General features: G+C 33.9%; 1 protein-coding gene across 3 annotated transcripts; it reads right to left on the bottom strand.

Moving 5' to 3' along the window:
- Nucleotides 1-7,414: 7,414 nt before the first annotated feature.
- On the bottom strand, nt 7,415-14,028 carry LOC106315407 (protein DA1-related 4-like). 3 transcript variants are annotated; one of them, XM_013753132.1, is made up of 5 exons: nt 13,454-14,028; nt 10,320-11,445; nt 9,778-10,077; nt 8,915-9,691; nt 7,415-8,816 (listed from the first exon to the last, which is right to left on the bottom strand). In XM_013753132.1, the coding sequence occupies exons 1-5, from the start codon at nt 13,876-13,878 to the stop codon at nt 7,584-7,586; spliced, it is 3,861 nt and encodes a 1,286-aa protein (XP_013608586.1). In that variant the 5' UTR covers nt 13,879-14,028; the 3' UTR covers nt 7,415-7,583. The 3 variants fall into 3 exon arrangements, with proteins under 3 accessions (XP_013608586.1, XP_013608587.1, XP_013608588.1); XM_013753133.1 differs by having other exon boundaries at nt 10,320-11,670; nt 13,454-13,540; XM_013753134.1 differs by lacking the exon at nt 7,415-8,816 and having other exon boundaries at nt 8,914-8,982; nt 9,067-9,691.
- Between the last annotated feature and the right edge of the window lie 10,119 nt (nt 14,029-24,147).

Here is a 24,147-nt window from a genome sequence, read left to right on the forward strand (position 1 = left end):
TCAACAAACGAGAAAAGAAAACATGATACATCAGTGTAAATTTTTAAAATTTATAATAAAATTCGCATTTTTAACATTTGAGTTTTCAACCATATATATTAACAATACATCAAATACTCCATAAATAATCTTTATAGCTAACAATACATCATATAGTTATGGTTGTTTGTTATCTTTTTGGTTTAGCCTAAACTTTGGTAGTTAAAAAAAAAAGAATTGAAGAAACACAAATAAAAAAAACATGAATATATTTCATTATTTTAAACTTTTTGTTCATGTGAGTTTGAAGAAACACAAATAAAAAAACATGAATATATTTCATTATTTTAAACTTTTTGTTCATGTGAGTTTGAAGAAACACAAATAAAAAAACATGAATATATTTCATTATTTTAAACTTTTTGTTCATGTGAGTTTGAAGAAACACAAATAAAAAAACATGAATATATTTCATTATTTTAAACTTTTTGTTCATGTGAGTTTGAAGAAACACAAATAAAAAAACATGAATATATTTCATTATTTTAAACTTTTTGTTCATGTGAGTTTGAAGAAACACAAATAAAAAAACATGAATATATTTCTAAAATATAATAATATATAAATATATAACCTAACATATATTTGTAAATATTAAACAATAACAACTAATATCAAATTTTTTTGCTACTTGACTATTTTCTAAAAAGAGAAAAAAAATTGGCTTTTCATTTTCGTTTTTTAAATTATATAATTTGAGAAGAAATGTATTCAAAATCCATTAAATTCAAGAAAAGCAAATATAGTGAACAAAGTAAAATATTTAAATTTTAGTGAATAGTTTAAATATAGTTACAAATGCATAATTTCAAAAACAAAAGAAATAGTAAAATTTATAGTAAAAATAATGAAAAATATATTAAAATAAACTAAATTTTTATTAAAATTGAAAATATGTTTATATTGTTTCGTTCATTTGCTTACCCGCCCGTAGGGCGGGTCCGACCCTAGTACACAATAAACACATGTAAAAATAATATATAAATATAACTTTATAGTTCTATTAGTCTGCTAAAATCAAAACATGTAAAAAAAATATAACTAATATGTATAGTTTTCTATAATATAAATATATACTATACCGGTTCAATTTTTATTTAATATACGGGCGGGCCGGCCCTAGTTACAAATATAAAACTATTATTTGCAAAACAATTTTGAAGAAAAGTTGTTGATGTCATTAATAAATAATTTTACTTATTTATTTTTACATAATTAACTATGGTTTAGGTATAACAAAAATTAGATTTTAAAAGCACGGGTATTAATCTATTAACTCGCGGTTTAACAATCCAATAACTTGTGATCCAGAAAATAATCTGGTTCAATGTTCGGATTGAGTTTAAGAATTTTGCATTTAACTGACATAATATAAGGAATTGAAATGATGCTAAAGTTATCTAGACACTAAACGGTTAAAAAATCTAAGGAGAAACGGTTTTTACTGGAAACAATTATATGTTTACATAAAATTTATTAGCGAAATATTGATTGATTTAGAATATCCGATCTTTTTAATGTTTGTTTTAATATATTCTATTGAAATTTTGCAAAATGATGCACATATGAAAGCATGTAAACGAAGTAAATTAATAATTACCATATGATCATATGATTATAACCCGTATGGTGTCTCAGTTAAAAGGAGATTAATGTTATGAATTTTATGGTGATGCCATTATGGCAAGTCTTAGATATACTTGTTCTCCAAGCTTTACTTGTTCTCTAAGTAGCTTTCTCCACGGTCTATAATCTTATATAAAGGAGTCATTATTCATGGAATAAAACACACCAATTTCTCCTTTTTTTTTTTTACTTATAACACGTTATCAGCACGAAGCTCTAGCAAGCTAATAGGTATAGATTTTATTTTACAGTTTTAGTTTACTTCTATTCCTTCTTCAAATCATGTTTATTATCAATTCATGGTTTGTAAGAATGAATTCATATAAAGTATGAGCTTAGGAGCTTTAGTCGATAATATTGATCTAGTTTAAAGGAAAGAAAATCGTTTGATTTAAAAGAGATCTTATCGATGTTTATAAGCTAATGGTCAATATGATTATAGCCTACACTCGCACGTATTTTATTTATGTATTATCATATGTGATGCTTATATTATTTTATGTCATCACGCTAGCATATATGTTTATATTGTTCATATTGCTTTCACTCGTTAGAATACATCTGTCACATCTTTTATAGGCATGTACACGGCTTCATATAATTATTACAGTTGCATATAGGATTATGACTTTCATAAATTAATTAAGTTGTGAAACTGTCTTGCCCTTAATTCTATTGGTAGCATTCGTTCTTGCGTATAAATTAATATTCCATAGTTTTAACTTTACGACTGCGTACCATACTTTTATTAATATTTTATGGCTGCATCCCATGTTTTTCTAAAATATGTAACACATCTGATTTTACTGTAGCATAGCTGGCTTGAATCGATTAACACGACACACAAGTCTATTTTGAACATTAACACATGTAGATTGTTAACGAATTATTAGGAAGACGTGTAGCTAGGTTGTTAGTCTCATGGCATCTTAAATCAATATTTCTTTATATGACGTGTGAGAAACGTTAATGCATTGATCATAGAATATTGATATTGCCTTATAAGTTGTAATATTAATCTATATGCATATTGTTATTTACGGATGCATATAATTTAATAAAAGCATAGTAATTGATGTTCCTAAAGCATATAATTTACGGCTGCATATAGACTTAGTTTTCAGCTGTGCATTGTTTAATGCTTAAAGATTATATGGTTGACCTTCGAAAATTTTGATAAGAATGATTAGTAATTCAATTGTTCGTCGGTTTATATTATGACTTGTGAGAAACGTTTATGCATTGAACATAAAATATTGATATTGCCTTATACATTTTGTACGCAAATATATGAATATATAGCTTATTTACTTTTTAAAAAATCTATAAGTTTTGGAAAACAATCCAAAGAAAAGCATAATTACCAGAAGTGATTACCTAATTGTGTATCTTGTAACTAAAGATTACAAGATCTGAAGTCTGTAAATAAATCTCTAACTATGTTGGATGTTGAGTTAAAAGTAAAATTTCTTGAAGAAGTTTTTAATGATGCATATGTATTAAAATACAATATATTATATAAGTAATGTTGTCTAGCAGACAAACAATTGAGAAAAAAAAAGTTTATAACTATATTACCTCTTTGAGACAGAGAAAAATAATGAGCTTTTGATATTAGATGTTAAATCATGTCTAGTTGATTATAATCATTCTCCTGAAGAGAATATGACATTTTATATTGAGAAAGAAAATCAACACAAATTTGTTCAAGAAAATGATCATAAAAGTGGTTGTAGACGTGAATGTGGATATAAATAAGGTCAAGATCCAAAGAGTTTTTTTTTAGAACTCATACTCTCACTTGAAGTTGAGAAATAAAGATGGTAATAAAGAAAGACCCAAGAGTTTCTATTTAAAACTCATTCTCTCACTTAAAGTTGGGAAAATAAAGATGATAAGAGATATGATTCAATCATCCAAATATGAAAGAAAATTATCGTGAGTACAATACAAGGTAGTAAAACCTTATAGAATGTTCAAGAAAAGGATATATATGATGCTCCAGAAGAGTACATAATATTATTACACATAAGAATGCAATTTAAAATCCTTATTGCATCATATTTTTATAAGTCTCAAAAGTTAAAATGATTTGAGAAAGAATACATGATCCATGTAGGGTAGGTTATTGATTCAAAATGAGATTCATTCGAGATTGATAAACCTATAGTAATATCATCTCGAGGGGAAGAGTTAATGAATCTCACATTTTATGATAAGTGAAACTTCCAGAAGAATATGTTTGCACTAAAATTAAGATTCATTAATCATTCTCAAGGTAAATCTGTGCGAGACACTTATGTTGAGACAATAAGCAAAAAAAATGCTTAAGGCAGTATAAGTATTTTAGAGAAAGTATCTATAGTCTTTTTGTACTACACAAAGATTATTGTAGTGGAAGTAAATATATAGTAAACCAGAAGTTTACAAAATATTTGGCATGAACTAGTTAGACCATTTTGGTTCAATAATGATGCGAAAAGATACATAAATATTTATGTAAATATTCATTGAAGAACCAGAAGATTCTTGTGAATGATTTCACATATGTTGCTTGCTCATAAGATAAAGTGGTAATACGATTTTCACCAGCCAATTGAAGTTATTGGCATGAATAAATGAGATGTTGGTGGACTGATCACCCACTATTCATCTTTATAATATTGGTGAATTCACTTCTTAATGTCTTTAAAGACTATAGAAAAATCATTGGGATAAGTGTTAAACATAAGTGTTAAACATTTTGAGCAACACTAATTTGCATCAAGCCAACAAGTAATTAATAGTTCTCCCCGACATTGGTATTGGGTCAAAAAAAAAAAAAAAAAAAAAAAAAGAGAGTTGTACATTGGGTGAGAGATGTGAGAGGTTTAGATTGATTTTTGAGATGATGATAAAGAGGGTAGAACTTGTGATCATTTATAACAAAATGAGGTAGAATGATGAGAATGAATCTATGTATGCATGAGTTGCTTCTAATCTTGGATAAATTTTGCATAATGACCAAGCTCCTTGTTTTAAGTGATAACCACCCTTAAATAAATTGGAAAAAAAAATAAGTTGAAATGAATTATCCATGATCCTCGGACTAAATAGAATGTGAAATAGAACTCCAAAAGATAATTCAGTTGTAGAACTTAGTAAAGAAGTTGCTAGACACATTTATTGACCCATATAGATAGAGTGATCAAGTCACATATACCAGCTGTAAATGCTCCAATAAGAATAGATGTTCTAGAAGAACAATATTTCAAACTGCTAGTCACGCCTGTAGCGCGGTAGACATGTTGGTTCCTAAGATAAGAATCCTCGTATATGAAAAGAAGCAAATATTGATAATGGTCAAAACGAGGCAATAGAGTTTTTGAATGATCTCCAGAAGAGACATTAAACATGACTGAAAGAAATTCAGGTACCTGAGAAAGTGAAGAGATCTCTATAAGTTATGTCATGTACGAAATAAAATGGAACCAATAAGCAAATCGACGTCGAAGAATATTTTGCATGCAAAGTAGTAGTTGATATGATGAATGAGAAAGAGGATCATAAAAGAAAGTATATTGAAAAGTGTACACAAAGAAATGATTGACCAAAGATGCAATAAACAAAGATATAAATTCTTGTGAAATAGAGAAGTATTTGGACGAGTAGTCCATACACTAAAAAGTGTAAAATAAGTGAGATGTAAATGAACCGTTGCACACAAAGAAGGATCAATATGAAATTGATTGTGAAGAGACATAATTTCATGTGGTAGATGCAACTAGTTTCATGATTAGAATATAATCAAAACTCCTGAAGAGTTATAGAAAAAATTGTGTTTTGGAAGAAAACTCTTGACAATACCATATTGTCTTTATGTATTCTAAACCGGAGATCTAAAACTGAGATGTTATCATAAAGATCCTTAAAGTATTTTATTTAAGATGCTCATATATGTTTGGTCCTGAAGTACCATACTTAAGAGTGTTATTTGAGAAAATTATTAATCTCTTTCGTTACTGAAAGATGTAATTTCATAAGAAAAGAAAGAAAGTCATAATAGTAACTTCTATAGTTACAAATGAATAATTCGTATGTACGAGGCGAATCTCTAGACGATTGTATGTAAGAAATTTGGTTTGAAATCCAAATAGACCAAGAAACTATTGTTTAAGTAGAGAATTATGGACAAGAAGTCTAAAGGCTCTAGATATCATAATAGAAATGAATAGAGTTTATTCTGTTAAGCTCAATTTTCTGAAGAGAGTTTATTGGAATGCATATCCTGAAGATATCGTTTCCAGGGAAAGAAATATGATAGTAAGTGTGGTTGTACTCTTTTTCTTTATCATGGTTTTTATCCCATTGGATTTTTCCATGACAAGGTTTTAAGGAGGCAACAAAGAACACGCAAAGGATAGACACCCAAAGAGAATGTTACAATTTGAGAGATGAAAATCTATCATTGTTCTAAAGGTTTTGAGAGAAAGTGAATCCAAGAAATGATCAGCTATATGAAGACTCATGCACTACTGAAGAATGACGAAGTTCGTGTCCTACAAGTTTGTTCGAGTGAATATTTGAATGTTTCATTCACCAAGGCGCCACTCCTACTACTTTCAAGAAGCTCACTCATCTTATTGAACAAGTTGTTTCAAAGATCTCGACGTATGTACACATGAGGGGAAGTTATTGCGCGCTGCACTCTTTTTCCCTTAACCATGGTTTTTCCTAGTGAGGTTTTTAACGAGGCAGCATCTTACGCGCATAATGGACATCATGGGGAAGTGTTATGAATATTATGGTGATGCCATTATGGCAAGTCTTAGATATACTTGTTCTCCAATCTTTACTTGTTCTCCAAGTGGCTTTGTGCACAATCTATTGTAATCCTATATAAAGGAGTCATTACTCATGGAATAAAACACACTAATTTCTCCTCTTCTCTTCTTACTTATAACAATTAAAGAATTGTAGTGTTTTGCAGGTGACAATTTTGGGAGTGACACATGTTTTTGGTATTCAGTATAGAAGGGATGGAGAAGAGAGTTTAGTTGAGTTTGTGGATAGTGATTAGGCTGGAGATGAGGATGACAGAAAGAGCACATCAGGTTACACATTTATGATTGGTGGAGGAGCTGTCTCATGGAGTTCAAAGAAGCAGCCTATAGTTACTCGCTCTACAACTGAAGCAGAGTATGTTGCTGTGCAAATGGAGCTACTCAAGCGATGTGGCTACGAAATGTACTTGAAGAGATTGGGTTTAATCAGAAGAGTGGCACAGTTCTATTTTGTGACAACAGTTCTACCATCAAGTTGTCTAAGAATCCAGTGCTACATGTGAGGAGCAAGCACATTCATGTGACGTATCATTTCCTTCGCGAGCTTGTGAATGAAGGGGTAATTGCTTTGGAACATTGTACAACTCAGGAACAGCTCTCAGACATTATGACTAACCCGGTGAAGTTAGAAGTGTTTGAGAGACTGAGAAGCTACATGGGAGTCGGTCTAAAGGAAGAGTAAACTGGAAGCAGTTCCAGTTTAAGGGAGGGATTAAAGCTTGAAGAAGTCAATAACGAGTTTGTAGGAGTAGTTGAGTCCATGATTTAGTCTTCCTTGTTTGTAGGAAGTTGAGTTCAAGTTGTTTCCAAGTTTTTAGGAAGTCGTTTAGATTTGGTTCAGTTTCTATTTAATGTTTACGTATTACTTCAGCTTCAATAAGAAAAAGAAAATTGCAGTACATCTGTTCTTAAGGTTTTGCTTTCTTCTTACTTAAGTAACACAATTTCCAAATCCATTGCAAACTAACAATTAAACAACTTGATGCGCGAAACGCAGATAAACCACTAGTATTATATATAAACGGGTCCGAAGTTACAAAACTTCAACGGGCGGGACCTAAACGGACTAGCAGCCCGTATTACTCCCACGTATTGTCACATAGCGCGTTGTCGGACCATTTGGAATTGAGCTCGTAAGTTGATGGGTATTTTTCTCGATGGGTCAAGGACATTTTTTGTAAGGCGTCTTCTCGATTGGGCTAAACCAACTTGAGGGTCCCACTCCCACACGGGGCCGGATAGGTTAACACGTTTTATACGGTGGCCCGCGATGGGCCGTCCAGCGACGTCCAAACTGAATCGTGGACCCTTGCGGGACGAGTCACGTGGACGCGAGCGTCGAGATTTCTTATCACTATTCTCGCTAGCACTCCTCTGATGTGATTTGTCCACAGCTTGCCCGGTTGACGAGTTTTTGGGCGGCTTAGACATTACCAGGGGAAAACAACCTACTCCACAACCTAGTGCATATTTTTTGAACCACTCCTTTAAGGTGCTTTTACTAACGGCTTCTTCCTTTGGTAAGTATTTGGGCGGGATGGACTTCACCAGGGAAAAATAACCTACGCCACCTTCGTTATTTTCCCGTTCGTATGTACCGTATTCTTCATGCCAGATTTGCCTTGCTGCTTGTCCGGTTGCTAAGTATTTAGGCGGCATAGCCGTGAGTATGTGGAGAAAGTTTTCCCACATTCCAAATCCCTCAGTCGTTAGGTAACTAGGGGACTTCTGTGGTTTGCTGTATGAAAGAGAATAAGTCGTTGCCTCTGGCTCTTTCGGCAAAGGAGGAGTATCCTCTTCATTAATACTTACAACTTCACTTTCTTCAATAATTTCACTAACGGTTGTGTCACCTGTTCGAGCAGTAATTGCCTGGACATTACATTCCGTCACCATGCAACTATCACCTAAAAGCTTGTTTTCCCCACTCACTGTCTGAAATTCAAATTTGATTTCATCATCACAGATATTAGAAACGAGTTCTTCACCATCACGTAGATGCATTTCGGTATCACAAAGGACAAATATGTGATCCCATCCAACCTCTGGAGCTTCTGTTGGAGCCCAACACTGATATACTCTCTCTATCTGATCAGGGTGGCCGTTCCTGGTCGTCCATGTGCATGTACACCTAATCCCTAGACCTACGACATTGTGGTAGTTATCTCGAAACGATACCACAACTGACATAGCAAAGCCTGAAAGAGCTTCTCGGGTCCGAGGAGCTAGCTCTATCTTTACATTTGGACCTAAACTTAAAAGAAACGAGGATTTCTGACGTGCGTCTGCAGGAATACATATGTTGACTGCGGATGTTTTGAGGGGTTCCTATACAAGCAACGCCAAAAAGAAAAAGAAAAAGTCAGTCAGATCATCTGCGTGAGAAGAGATATATACACTTCATGAAACACAGCAAGATAAATTACCTGTTGTTTTTCGCTAGCTAACATAGCTAATTTAGACAAACCTTTCTCTAAAAATCCAGAGATCACTTCTGAAGATAGATTAAAACAATTACTAAGAGTGTAGTGCTTAGGAAGCCGCTCAAAATCCAAACGAATTAACTTGAGATGCTTACAATAATGAGCATTCAAGAATTCTAGACTTTGGGGAAGCTGTGGCACTTCTCGTATAGCGATGCCACCAAGGTATAGCTTTCTAAGGTTCCTTGGAAAACCATTGATTTCCTCAAGGTCTGAGCACCCAGACAGAAGAAGAACTTGCAGAGATTCTAAATGTACCATGTCAGGAAGACTTCGCAGTTGGGAACAATCTTTCATATTCAAGAGGACAAGCTTGCTAAAATCTTGATTATCTGAAGCAACTTTAGCAAGATTTGTTACAATCTCCAGATCAATATGATCAACATCCTGGAAGTTTTCTAAAAGATTTAAAAGCTTTTTCCGGTCCAGCTTAGCTTTGGGAGACTGAACCACATTGGATATTGGTAATTCTCTTATACGAGTCCCTTGGAGATGCAGTTCCTCAATATTTGGTGGAGATCCTCGGATACTTTTGATCTCTGTGCAACCTGAGAGATTTACAACTCGTAGATGTTGTAGCTCACTCGTGTCTGGAAAAGTCTGCAATCTTGTACAACCCTGAAGATCAACTAGCTCGATATTTTGAGCATATCGTAATATGTCACATTCAACTAGCTCTTTAGAATGACAAAGCATGATCCTTTTCAACATCTTGACATTCTGATCATATGATAAAATGAAAAATGAACGACTGCAATGTACTATATAAGTGGGATTAATAAAAATGAATACAAAACTTTCTCTACCTTTGCTCTTGCCCCGAATCTCTGAAGGTGACTGTAAGGCATACGGAGGTCAATAAGGTGCTCAAAGTCAAAACGTTGAGGCAAGGTTTGCAGTGGATAGTTCTCCCAGTGGAGGAGCCTTAGCTCACAAGGTAGAGAATCGAGGCCCTTGGGAGTTTTGAGTCCAAGAACATCTTTAGAGCCGGAACTGTTGTATATCTTCAAAAATCTAAGACTAAGCATGTTCTTGAAGGCATCGTGTTTGACATCAAATTTCATGTTCGATGTGTCCATAAGTATGCTTTCGATATCTTCAGCCACCTGAAATAAAAAAGGGAAATATAAATCAATAAGCATAGCCGGGCATGAGAAGAGGCCACAAACAATTTAGTTTTTAAAAAACAATATGGTGATCTATGTCATCTATACTATTAAATAAAAGTAAATAGGAATCAAATGTCAATGTTTCAATTGACTATGTCCAGGATCATCCCTGTCAGTAAGTACGGCTCATCTTGAAAGAGTAGCTGAAGTATGTATATGTATAGCAGAATTTGACATACCAAATCACAGTTGGGCGTTTCTCTGGATCCTCCACTTGCTTCAAGTTCATCATCTTCTAGTAGACATCTGATGTTGTTAAATTCCCACATTCTGGTGCAGCTCTCAATTTCTCCAATGAAGATTTCTTGGCAGATGTCTCGGATCAGATCATTCGTTTGCACAGTGTTTTCTGAAATAGTTACCAAACACTTATCCACAAGAACATCTATTCCAACACGTGGAAAGTAACGACATCCCTCAAGCATCTGGACAACATAGTTGACATTTTCTCCCCTGAAAAAACAGGCAATGTCCAAAAAAATGTTTTTCTCGTTGTCGTCAAGTGCAATGTAGGCGTTTTTTAGAGCATCTTGAATCAGTTGGGGAGGACATTTCTTGAGCTCCAAGAAAGCAGCCTCCATTCCTGACTTCTTTCCCTTTAGCTCTTGGCCATATATACTGAGAGCTAACGGGTTTCCATTAACGTAGTCAATCACTTTCACTGACAGTTCCCTGTCGTTCTGCTCTGGCACATTTTTCCCAAATGCGTTTTGGGAGAATAGCTGCAGAGCCTCGTGCCAGTTTAAACCTTGAACCTTGTATATTTGATTGATCTGGCAAAAGGAAAACACTTGTTTATCTGTGGAGGTTATGATTATCAAGCTTCCGGGACCAAACCAATCAAACTTTCTAAGCAAAGACTCTGCAGCCAGAGAATCGTGCACATCGTCTAGAACAATGAGAATCCTTTTATGGCATAGTTTATCCCTATAGAGGCTTGGTGTCATAATATATGAGTTCTTTATGCCAAGCTCTTTCTTTAGAAGTACACCAATTCTTTCTTGGAACAAACGGTGAAGGCCTTCCTTATGAAACGCCTCATCAAAATGTTCGATGAAGCAACAAGCATCATAATCAGTGGACATGTGGTCAAAGACTGCTTTTGCAAGGGTCGTCTTGCCTATGCCAGGCATACCCCAAATTCCTATGCTTTGAATTCCCATCGGTTGCTCGTAAAGCATGTTCTCGATCTCTAGTAGCCTCGAGTAAATTCCAACTCGTTCTGCAATATTCAGCTTCTCATAAACATCTCTCACGACCTCTTCCACTAGTTCGGAGTCGGTGAGTATCCTATTGCTTGAGATCCTGCAAAAAAAAAAGTATACGAAAACACCCAATCATTTCAATTTATATATTCGTAATCTTTTAATTAGTCAAATAACAAATACTAAAATTTTAGAAAATTGTCTTGGAGCAGTTTTACACCCTCTAATAATAAGTTGCCACGTTGGGAAATCCACACCAGGGGCAAACGCAGGTGAAAAGTACGGTGGCACATCATAAATACTAGTTTATGTAATGCCTATAACCCTACAATTAGTCATAATGAAAAATATTAGAGTTATTTGTCCCCATTAAAATATACCTACCATCCTGATAAAGTAGGTGTATAGAAATGGTCACTTTTGAAAAGAAAAAAATACTACCTCGGTTTCACAATATATGATACTATTTCTTAGTGCACAAAGATTAAAAAATTTATTTTTCTCTAAAAAGTAGTTTTAAAAATATAATTTAAAAGTCATCCAACCAATTACAAAAATGACTACAACATCTAATTGGTTACACAGTTTTCAGTAAAGTTAAAAATAACATAAAAATATCAAAACATCGTCTATTTTGAAACAACAAAAATCTTCTAAAACATCATCTATTATGAAACGGAAGGAGTATGAGTTAGTCCTGAATCCGATTGGCTATCTAAGCGCACAATTATCAAAGATCTCAAATGAGTTTTTAGCACGTGAGTCCTCCTTTTTTGTTAAAAACTCGTCACAATAGTCATCAAATAAGAATGTTGAGAGTTTTTTTTGTATTGTTTGCAGGTTCCACTGATACGTGGCGGTCCGCAATTGGTTCTTTTTTAATTTTTTCATTTTTTTTAATCAGACAAAAAAAAAAATTTAAGAAACCCAAAGTGAATTTCAGGGATAATGATGCTCTAAGGTTATGTGCTTGAGCTTTTACCACTACATTAAATGACTATTTGACAAAATTTTAGCTGTTTCCTTAATTAATAAGCCGGACAGACGCTCATACTTCACAGACTTTGCCCAAGGGCCGGCTCTCTTGACAGCGTCTAGGACCCAACAAATTAATCACAAGACAATTCGTATGGAAGACCCAAATTAAGACCGAACTGATTGCATTTCTAAACCAATACAAATACACAAAATAATCTCTTAACAACATTTCAAGCGATGACTGTACAGTTTTCCAAGATTTATTTTGTTTGCACTATCTTGTTACTTCCAAAGTTTTGTATTTTATTTGTATTTCTTCATATTTTGATTCCCGTAAACTAGTTCTTACAATATGTAGTAAAAAAAAAACTATATAGACGTTTGTATTAAGTATTAACATTGTTAGACCATCTCTAGTAATTTATTTTATTTTTTCCATCGAAATAAAATATTATAATAGAATTGAATTTTACTTTAATGATAATTTATTTTAGAGTAAAAAAATAGAATGATAGAATAAAAAATAAATGAGAACTCAATGGGGTTTATTGGCAAGTGCTTTATAAGTGTTGTAAGATCTCTCTGCGGCCTAAATTATATCTACAACCCAATTTTTTGTCAATCATGCTTTGTAAAGATTTTTTAAAGCTATAATTTTTTTTTTTAGTCGTGCAAAGCCATAAATCTAGAGCACTTATTTTTTGCTTTAGAAAATTTATATATAAGTCATTGAATTTTTTAAAACCTACAGCTAATATTCTACAACAAAATTATCTACAGCCACAACAAAAAAAAAATCTACAGTTTTATTTCTAAAACAAAAATATAAAGCTACAACTCCTTTCAATCATCCCCAATATATTGGAGATGATTGGAATGAGATGTAGATTTATATTTTTAGCCGTAGAATATTTTGATTTTACAGAGATTTTTTTGCTGCAAGTTTTTTTAAATAAATAAAAATTCGATTGGTTGACATATATAGCTTACTAAATTTTGGCTGTCAAAATCATCAACACAATCAAATTTTTACTCTATTACCATTTGAGCATTTTTACTGTCACGAATCGCCATCCTGATTCAAATTTTAATAAAATTCATGTTGGAAAAGAAAAAATACATATATGTACCTTGATTGGTGGCTTGTTAGTTTCTCGGCCTCCAGCCGTCCATGGGACCACCCGTAAACTTGGGTCAATGGATCGACCCCATAGAAGACTGGAACCACAGCATGGTCACTGTTCCTCCGCCGCTTGATAGCCTTCAAGAACTTAACAACCCAAGGACCGTATGACTCCGCCTTGTTGGAAATAACTACCACAGAAACCCTAGCCCCATCTGTCACCGCTTGATTCTGTTCAACAGAGAAGGGTTTGGTTTCCTGAGAGCCGCATGAGTCCACGAACACAGAGATGCCTTCCCGTCTTAAAGCCGCGCAGAGGTGGCTGACAATATGGTACTGTACGGATTCCTCGCAGATGATGTTGACGCTGTGACGATACTCAGACATCATCGGCGGCATAACACGAGCAGCTTTTGGTTTCATAAATTCCATCTCTCTCGGTTCTCCAATTCTTTACTCTCATCCAATTTTCGTAGAACACACGCGGAACCCACCAAAACGCCAACCAAAAGTTTAACTTTGCTCAAGAGTCAAGAAAATAACTTTTTTTAAAAAGTGGTTGTACTAGACTTTTTGGCTCACTAATTTGACCTAGTTCAGGAAAAAAGAAAGAAACTGCGTACAATAATAAATAAATAAAATAACAAAATTTATGCCGGGTCTATGGCGAATTTCCAGCTAATCAAATGTACATGCTAAATTAAATTCGCAAGGTAACTATTCTGACACTAAAATGGCATAGTAAATTAATACATCTTATTCTCTCCGTTTTGATTTAGTTATCGTTGTAAAGAAAAAATTTCATTTCAAAATAAGTATCGTTTTAGAGTTTCAATGTAAAATTTATTGATAATATTCTCCACTCTACTTTTCTATTGGTTGAAATATGGTTAGGTGTATAGATAATTAGATTTTTATTTTGGAAATATACAAAATCATTTTTTTTTAATTTGTGTGCATAAACCTAGAACGACAATTCATATCAAACGGATGGAATACTTTTTTTTGTCAAACATATATTGTACTATTATGTTAGTAAATCGACATCTGAAAACCAACTGATTTAGGGATTTAGAATTCAAAGTTGTGCTATTTTATCTTCTTTATTACCATCACTGAGATTCTATTTTTTAGAGTTTAGATAGGGTCGTCTCAAACAATTTGTAGGTTTTCAGAATATTTAGTAAATTAACATAACCTTAGTTATATATATACTAATCAGAATTTGTTCAATTGCTTCATTCTACTTACATATTCTAAAAGACAACTCTATATCTGAAGACTAAACAATACTTTACCACAATATTTATAATCTGTCAACATCCATGCTTACCGTTATCCAGTTATTATTATTTTCCAACGAAGAAGGTTTGTGTAGTTTTTTAAAATACGGTTTCATTTAACAACTTGTTTGGATATTTAAACAATGAGTACAAACAGTGACTCAAATAAATTTCATACGACAAAAATTGTCCCGCTATAATTCCAAAAGACAAACAATCGAGTTACTTGGCTAAACTCCAATTATCTTTTGAACTAGAGGCTGATGGAAGCAAAATTAAAAATAATTTTCTTCGCCAAGAATTTATTATATGTCTTTATCAAAAGAGTAATTTACTATATATGACAATTTAGATTACAGAAAAGTCTGAAGGAGTTTTTAAGTGTGATTTGATGGAGGGTAGGTCTCTATTAAATGAGACGAGGGCCCAAAATGGTGACGGTAATAGCTGAAAACACGAAACCAATAGTTATTTCGTCTGTAGACGGCCGTATGGGTTGACAAAGTCAATAGACAAAACCAACCGTTCATGATATTCGTCCACATGGTTTGTTTAAAAAAAAGAAAAACCTAACTAATACATTGGATTTGAACCAAGTCTATGTTTGATTTCGGCTAGGGGTGTCGAATGGACTGTCCGGATGAATTTGGATGTGTCCAGATGGACTTATTTTTTTTGGTATTTTTGACCGAAGCCCAAATAATACCATTTCCAAATAGGACCATAACCAAATAGGACCATGTCCAGTTGGACTGTCCATGAAGTCCAGATGTCTACTTAATGTAAAAAAAATCTAATTTTCAGTTTAAAAGATGTACAGATTCTAAATGTCCTATATAACATCTTAAACTTACTTAAACTTCATGTTTTACAAAAGATACTTAGGAGGTGTTATTGGTTTATATATTTTGATTGATTTAGAAATCCATATAGTATTTATAAATCCAAGTAAAATATGCAAATCCAGAGGTTTTCCCTCGGATTTGAGTCTTTGTATTTTTAACTAAAAAATCCAAACAAATCCATTATAAAATCAAATATATTAGTAAATCCGTACGATTGAATAACACTTGATTTGATACAGAATTTATGAATCATTAAACCAATAACACATGATTTTAATACAGATTTGAAAATCATAGAACCAATAACACTAGATTTAGTTAGGATTTTCAAATCCATTAAAATACAATAACCAATAACCCATACTTAAAGAAATTAAACTTAAACTCCATGTCTTACAAAAGCCAAAAAATACTTAACAAAAGATACTTAAAGTCTTAAACTTAAACTCTATATCTTACAAAAGCCAAAAGATACTTAAAGTCTTAAACTTAAATTTCATGTCTTCACTTACTTCTCTTATTTCTTCCACCTTCTTCTTCACCTTCCTTCTCTCCACCTTCATTCTCTTCTTCTTCTTCTTCTTCTTCTTCTTCTTCTTCTTCTTCATCAGAATCACCTAACAAGTGAACAAGTCAATCCGCAAGTAAAAATGCAAGCAACAATCAAACAACAGCCAAGTAAAAGACATCTAGAGTCTTAAGCTGAATATCAAAAAGTATACAAGCTAAGTATAAATCAGAAAACTTACTTGTCACTTCAAATCCACGCAGCCAATCTCTTCCACAAATAAGAGCTTGTACATTTGATGGAAGAAGTCGGCTCCTATACTTGCTAAGAACACGGCTTCTGGCACTGAATGACGACTCAGAAGACACGGTTGTAATGGGAATTGAAAGAACATCACACGCCATGCGGGATGCAAGATCGTGCTCAACAATAGCACCAACAATTATCTCACGGAAGACCATTATATCAAACTTCCTACTTCTAGGTGTACTTCCAGGATTCTTTGAACAAACTCTACTATGACGCAGTAAAGTATTAGTCTCATTGCTTAGATCTATGAAATAGGAATACTCACAATGCTTGCAGATAACTTTAGTAGTCCCATCAGGCAATTTATCTCCTACAATTTCAAAATGATTCCAACACTTTGAATGCCTCCGCTTGTTACGTCTCTGCCTTCCTCTATTCCCAGCCGCACTTGTAGAATCATGTTGTACAGAATCATGACCATCTTGATTCTGATCCATCATCTCATTACCACTCAAATAGTCGTCATCATCGTCATCATATAGGTTCAAAGTTTCATCATCCATCTGAACAAAAGAGATTAAAACCATTAGAGACAAATGAGACAACACATTTACACAAACTCATACCTAAACTCGTGTCACTATATACAAATGAGCAAAGAGAAGCTAAACAGTGAAAAAGAGTGATGAGTGACTACCTTGATTTAGAGAGGATAGAGTGGGAGCAGTGAGTTCGAGCTCTTATTTGGTTCCAAAGCCTGAGTGACAAGCCTGCATAAACAAGATGATAACAAAGCTTAGCGTTTATTTCAGAGACAAATCCATATCTAGAATCGCAAACCCATCAAATCTAGAATCGATGTTGTCACACTAATTAACAAGAAAACAATGATTTAATGAACACTCCACGCAATAGTGATCTCTTTCAGCTAACAAATACAATCCATCATCTCAGACTACTAAGAGCTATCGATGAAAGCAAGACACTACAAGGCGGCTATAAATCTTCCAGAAATGAAATCATGAGTAAACGTTCAATAGAGAAAGATCCAATGTACTATATATCAAATCCAAGCCACCTTATGGAAGCTTAGTAGTCTAGTAAGGAAACATAAGTCGAACTCTACAACTCTTAAAGAGCTCGCAAATCCCATCAAATATAGAATCGCAAACTCATCAAATCTAGAATCGCAAACATTGAATCTAGAATCGCAAACCCATCAAATCTAGAATCGCAAACATCAAATCTAGAATCGCAAACATTGAATCTAGAAAGACCCATTACACTTTAGAGGCTTAGATCGATATTCGAGAGAGAAGAAGATATTCCCAAATCCCTAAATCCCTAAATCCCTAATCCCTAAATTGAAAGAGAGAGACTGTAACAAACCTGAAACAAGTGGGCTTACGAGAACGTTTGGGTTTGACCGTTTGAGTTACGAGAGTGAAGAAGATGAAGTGAAGAAGATGAAGTGAAGAAGATCGAGCTCTCTCTCGTGACTCACGAAAAGGGAATTCTGATTTTTCCCCAAATCTATTAACCCTAAACATTTTAAAATTTTGGGCCGCCCATGTCCATCTGGTTTTGCCCATTTGGGCCATGGGTTTATTTGGACCTAGTCCATTTGGACATACATTTTTCCGGACGAATATGGGCTATCAATATTAGTCCATATTGATTTGGACATGAGCTATCCATGGACAGCTAGCCCATTTGACATCCCTAATTTCGGCATAATCATTTATAAGTGACCTTAAGATCTATACCAAATTCAAACAAAAAAGTTTACATTTATTTATATTTTATTTCAACTGGTAAAAATATCTGATAGAGAAGACAATGATCTTAGATCACCAATTTTTTCTCAGTTTTAAAGATCGTATCTTTTATTATTTAAAACTATGCAAATAATATTAAGGTTATGTTACATATAATAAAATAAAATTACATATCTATATATATATTGCAAAACACAATTATACACAAAGATGAACTCAAAAATCCAAAAATCTTCTTTTCAAAAAAAAAAAAATCCAAAAATCCAAAAGATCTTATCCAAACCTGAGTGGATAGCTGAATGTCTACTTTGTTTTTTTTTCTGTTTTAAATGTTTGTTTAACTAGATTTTGACCCGCACGATCGTGCGGGTTTTCTTTAATATTAAATTATTTTAGGTTATGCAATAAAATATGTTAATAAATTAATATAATTTGGCGTTATATATTATCTAATTTTATAATTATTTGTGTGGCGTATAATATTACTACTATAAAATTTAAAAATTTTGTATTTTTGTAAAAAAAATTATTTTGAAAACATTATTATGTAACAATACTGATTTACATAACTTTTGTTTTATTTCTAAATTTGAAATATATGCGAAAATTAAATTAAGTTGAACCTACATAATAGATAATTTGGTGTATAGTGATTAATTAAACCAATTTAGTATAGATGCTTAAATAATAAACTGAATTGGTTTTTAATTCAAGTGAATACACATACATTAATAATAGCACACTAAAATCTTGTATATACGATATAAATTAAGATCAAATGTTTCATTTATGAAGGGAAGTGTAAATTAATTGTATTACATGGTAAAAGCATTTAAAAGTATGGCTTCTAAGTGATATAAATTAAAAAAACAACATATGAAATAAGTCATAATTTATGTGCTAAATAGATAACCTAAATAAATAAGTCATTCAGACTCTTCGGTTGTGCTTTTTGGACTTCAAGATCAGCTATCTACCAAGAACGCAAAATAAGATTGCAGATTCGTTAGCTAGGAATGCACGCTATTTTCATAGACCTCTATATTTTATTGGTTGTTCTATTCCGGTTTGGCTACCCAGACCATCTCAAGTTTGAGTAGTAGAATAGTCGTTTGTTGGCAAAAAAAAAAAAATAGATAAGATATTATATTTTAAAATTAGAAATAGAAATGAATATTTCTTTTTAAAAACATCTTTTAAAATATTTCTTAAAATTAATTTTGAAAATTAATTCAATTTAAAATTACTATTTTTATTAAAATATTATTAAAAGTATTTTATATAATTATTAATATTTGTTTACAATCAAAACTAAACTAAAATTTAGTTTCTAATTATACTTTATGATAATTAAAATTTTAAATAACTAATTTCGAAAATACATTTTAAAAATATTTTAAAAGATATTTGAAAGATTTTGTTAGACACTTCTTTAAAATATTTATTATTATTTCAAATAACATAAAAATATTAAAAGATATTATAATTATGTTATGTAAAATTTAATAAATTTTCTAATGATGGTCTAAATAAAAGAATTACACATGAAAAAAATCATGACTTCTATTTCAATAGTATAGATTAAAGATTAAATGTAACATAATTTTCTAGTAATAGGTCCATTAGATCCATTTTTTTAAAAAATCACATATGAATCAAGGTTATTACTTATGTTTTAATATATAAGATAATTATATTACAATACTTAAGTTATTAAGTTTGTAATAAAAAAATAATCACTAGGAGAATAAATACATATTTCAAAAAGTTTATCGTTCTTTCTACTTCTCCCACTCCCACTAACGAAATATTTAACTTCTCCCACTATACGCAGGGTCTGAATTTAATTGATTTTATAGTATTTTTTTCTTGTAGTTTTTAACTCCATAATAACGCACTAGAAAGGATTGACTTATCCTTCCGGAGTCTCCTCAAAACAGAGCATATGATTTAGGTTCAGTTTTGAAAGCTCTAAAGCTAGAAAAAGTGTATGAAAAATTGACATGGCAAACTGCTCATCCTCCTCTTCCAGGGCGAAATCAGACGAAGAGACACCCCGACAACAAGTATTCATTAATTTCCGTGGGGTCGAACTGCGTTACAATTTCGTCAGCCATCTCGACAAATGCTTAAAAAGGAATGGGATCAATTCCTTTATCGACTCGGATGAAGAGATTGTTGGATTTCCCTCCTTAAGCCCAAAACTTATCAAATCATAATCAAGCCTTAGTCCAAGAAGAAGAAACATCTAGAGAAAAGTGGAGAAGTATAGAAGAAGAATTGTGTAGAAGAAGAGAGAAAGTTATGGAGTTAGATATTTTGAAATAAATAATAATTTAGAGAAATCTAGAACTTGTTGGAGTGTGCTCCTTCACTTGTATAAATAGGGGTGCTTAGCACCATTTGTAATCATCCAAGAATCAAGAAAAACAAAGAGAGAAAATATTTGTAAGAGAGAGTTTCCAAAAACAAAATCTTTGTAGTAAACCCTTTCCTAAATATTAAGAGTCTTCTTCTTAAATTTTCTAGTTGTCTAATACCATCTTCATCTCATCGATATTGGATAATTTTCCCAACACAAGAATCAATGGAAGCTAAAAATCAAGAAGCCCTTTATCATGAATCACAACTATTTTTTTCGCAACTGGAGATCGCTAAACTGAATCTGATCGCATATTAGAATATTCTTTTATTGTTGTTTATTAATTTATTTTAATTATCAGTTTATTTTGGTATTGTTTTCATTATTATGTATTTAAACTACAAATTCATCAATAATATAGGGGCTTTTTGCAAAAGTGACTCAAAACTTGGAGTCAAACAGAAAACTAACATTTTCTTTTGACTCCTTTTTTTTTGAGATTTTAACCCCACACCTGCACTTTATCTACGAAAATGCTATTAACATTTTTTTTTTTTTTTTCGAAAATGGCTTCTTTACTGTCTCAGCTCATGGATCGTTGATTCTGGTGCTTCTTTTCACGTCACCCCTCATGGAAGCTTCTTCACAACCTATCAAAGTGGTGACTTTGGTAATGTTCAAATGGGAAATCAAGGAAGAAGCAAGATCATTGGAAAGGGGGATGTTATTCTTACATCAAACACTGGATGTAAGATAGTTCTCAAGGATGTGAGACATGTTCCCGACATGCGACTCAATCTCATATCAACCGGAAAGCTCGATGATGTCGGCTTGGACAGTCATTTTGGTGGTGGCAAATGGAAGTTAACCAAAGGAAGTTTGATCATGGCTCGAGGAAGAAAAGAAGGCTCATTATACGTGACTCAAGCCAAGCTTTGCAAGGAAGAAGTAAACGTTGCAAGTGATGACATCGATATATGGCACCGAAGACTCGGGCATATGAGTGAGAAAGGTTTAAGTATACTTTCTAGCAAGAAACTTCTTCCTGATATGAAAGGTATTTCTCTCTCACCATGTCATGATTGCTTAGCCGGAAAACAACATAGGGTCGCTTTCCGAAGATCATCTACGCCTATGAGAAGAAAGCATATTCTTGATCTTGTGCATACTGACGTATGCTCCATGTCCGAGAAATCCAATGGAGGGGCATCATATTTCGTCACCTTTATTGATGACCATTCAAGGAAGGTATGGGTATACCTTTTGAAGTCAAAAGATCAAGTTCTTGATGCTTTCAAGGAGTTTGTAGCCCAAGCAGAGCGAAGTACGGGTCAAAAACTCAAGTGTGTTCGATCTGACAATGGTGGAGAGTACCGAGGTCCCTTTGAAGCGTTTTGCAAAGCTCATGGAATCAGGATGGAGAAGACACCACCAAAGACGCCACAACTGAACGGGCTAGCTGAAAGAATGAATCGAACGATCACAGAAAGAGTTCGGTGCATGCTCTCTCACGCTAAACTACCCAAACCATTTTGGGGAGAAGCCATAAAGACTGCAGTGGACGTCATAAATCTTACACCATCAGTTCCTTTGGAAGGCGATGTCCCGGAGGAAGTTTGGTCGGGTAAGAAGGTCTCTTACAACCATTTGAAGGTGTTCGGTTGCAGAACGTTTGTCCATATACCTAAGGATGAACGAGCCAAGCTAGACTCTAAGACTAAAGAGTGCATTTATCTTGGATCACCAAAAGACGAATTCGGCTATCGGCTTTGGGATCCGGTTAACAGAAAAGTTATCCGGAGCAGAGATGTTGTTTTCTTCGAAGATCAAACAATCGAAGACATCAACAAATCAAAGAAACCAAAGCTAAGGGTTGTAAGGAATGAAGATTCTCATAAGCCTCAAGATCATGAACAAGTGATTGGAGATGATGGCGAAGGGGATCCAATCATGGATCCGAATGGTGATGAAGGTGAAGAAGAAGTTCAAGTGGAGCCAGAGGAAGAACATGAGCCAAGAAGGTCTGGAAGAGAGACAAGACCATCTGTAAGATATTATCGAGATGAGTACGTTAATCTTACAGATGAGGGGGAGCCTCAAAGCTATGAGGAGGCCATAGGAGACACCCATAAAGATAAGTGGGTTGAAGCTATGCAAGATGAAATGCAATCCTTGCATGATAATCACACTTATGAGCTGATGAAGCTACCAAAAGGAAAGAGAGCCTTGAAGAACAAGTGGGTGTATAGGTTGAAGTATGAAGATAGAAGCTCAAATCCAAGATACAAAGCTCGATTGGTTGTGAAAGGATTCAACCAAAAGAAAGGCATAGATTTTGAAGAAATATTCTCTCCAGTGGTGAAGATGTCCTCTATCCGAGTGGTTCTTGGTCTAGCAGCAGTTCTAGACTTGGAGATTGAACAACTCGATGTCAAGACGGCCTTTCTACATGGTGAACTCGAGGAGGAGATCTATATGGAGCAACCTGAAGGATTCAAGGTTCCAGGAAAAGAAGACTTGGTGTGCCGATTAAAGAAGAGTCTTTACGGTCTCAAGCAAGCCCCAAGACAATGGTATAAGAAGTTTGACTCCTTCATGGTGGATCACAACTTCAAGAAAACCAAGAACGATCATTGCGTTTTTATAAAGAGGTACGAAAGCGGCGACTTTCTCATATTATTACTCTATGTTGACGATATGTTGATTGTGGGCCAAGATCGCAACAAAATAGCCGCATTGAAGAATGACCTAGGAGAGTCCTTTGCAATGAAAGATTTGGGGCAAGCGAGACAGATTCTTGGAATGAAAATCACTCGGGATAGACCAAAGAAGCTTTTGTGGTTATCCCAAGAACGATATGTTGAAAGGGTGTTGGAGAGATTCAACATGAATAAGGCAAAGCCAGTGAACACTCCACTTGGTGGACATTTCAAGTTATGTTCGGAGCAAAGTCCAACAAGTGAGAAAGAGAAAGAAGAAATGAAGACTACCCCATATGCATCAGCAGTGGGCAGTCTCATGTATGCTATGGTGTGCACCAGACCGGACATTGCCTATGCAGTAGGAGTTGTGAGTCGCTTTCTAGCGAATCCAGGAAAGGAGCATTGGAAAGCAGTTAAGTGGATCCTACGCTATCTACGAGGCACAACGAAGAAGTGTCTATGTTTTGGCAATGGAAAATTGGAGCTGAACGGTTACACCGATGCAGATTGGGCTGGTGATAAAGATTCAAGGAAATCAACATCAGGATTTGTGACTACCTTTGCAGGGGGAGCTGTTTCCTGGCAATCGAAATTACAAAAGTGTGTTGCCTTATCCACAACGGAAGCGGAGTACATCGCAGCAACGGAAGCATGCAAGGAGATGCTATGGATGAAGAACTTCTTGCTTGAGTTGAGAGTAAAGCAAGACAAGTACAACATGCTATGTGACAACCAAAGTGCTATTCACTTAGCAAAGAATCCAACGTTTCACTCTCGCTCAAAGCACATTGATATCCGACATCACTGGATCCGAGAAGTTCTGGAAGAGAAGCTCATACATCTCACAAAGGTACACACCGACGAAAATTGGTCAGACTTTATGACCAAAGTATTACCGATCAAGAAGTTTGAAGATTGCTGCAAAGGCACAGGCATGGCGACTGTTTCGGGCTAAATCGGGAAGGGGGAGATTT

This window comes from Brassica oleracea, chromosome C9, assembly GCF_000695525.1.
Source record: "Brassica oleracea var. oleracea cultivar TO1000 chromosome C9, BOL, whole genome shotgun sequence".
NCBI classification, from domain to species: Eukaryota; Viridiplantae; Streptophyta; class Magnoliopsida; order Brassicales; family Brassicaceae; genus Brassica; species Brassica oleracea.

Coding starts and splice junctions, on each gene's coding strand:
- LOC106315407 (XM_013753132.1), bottom strand. CDS start 13,878: ATGGAATTTATGAAACCAAAAGCTGCTCGTGTTATGCCGCCGATGATG. Junction 10,078..10,319: donor AAACGCCCAACTGTGATTTG/GTATGTCAAATT, acceptor TTTTTATTTCAG/GTGGCTGAAGATATCGAAAG. Junction 8,817..8,914: donor TAGCTAGCGAAAAACAACAG/GTAATTTATCTT, acceptor TTGCTTGTATAG/GAACCCCTCAAAACATCCGC.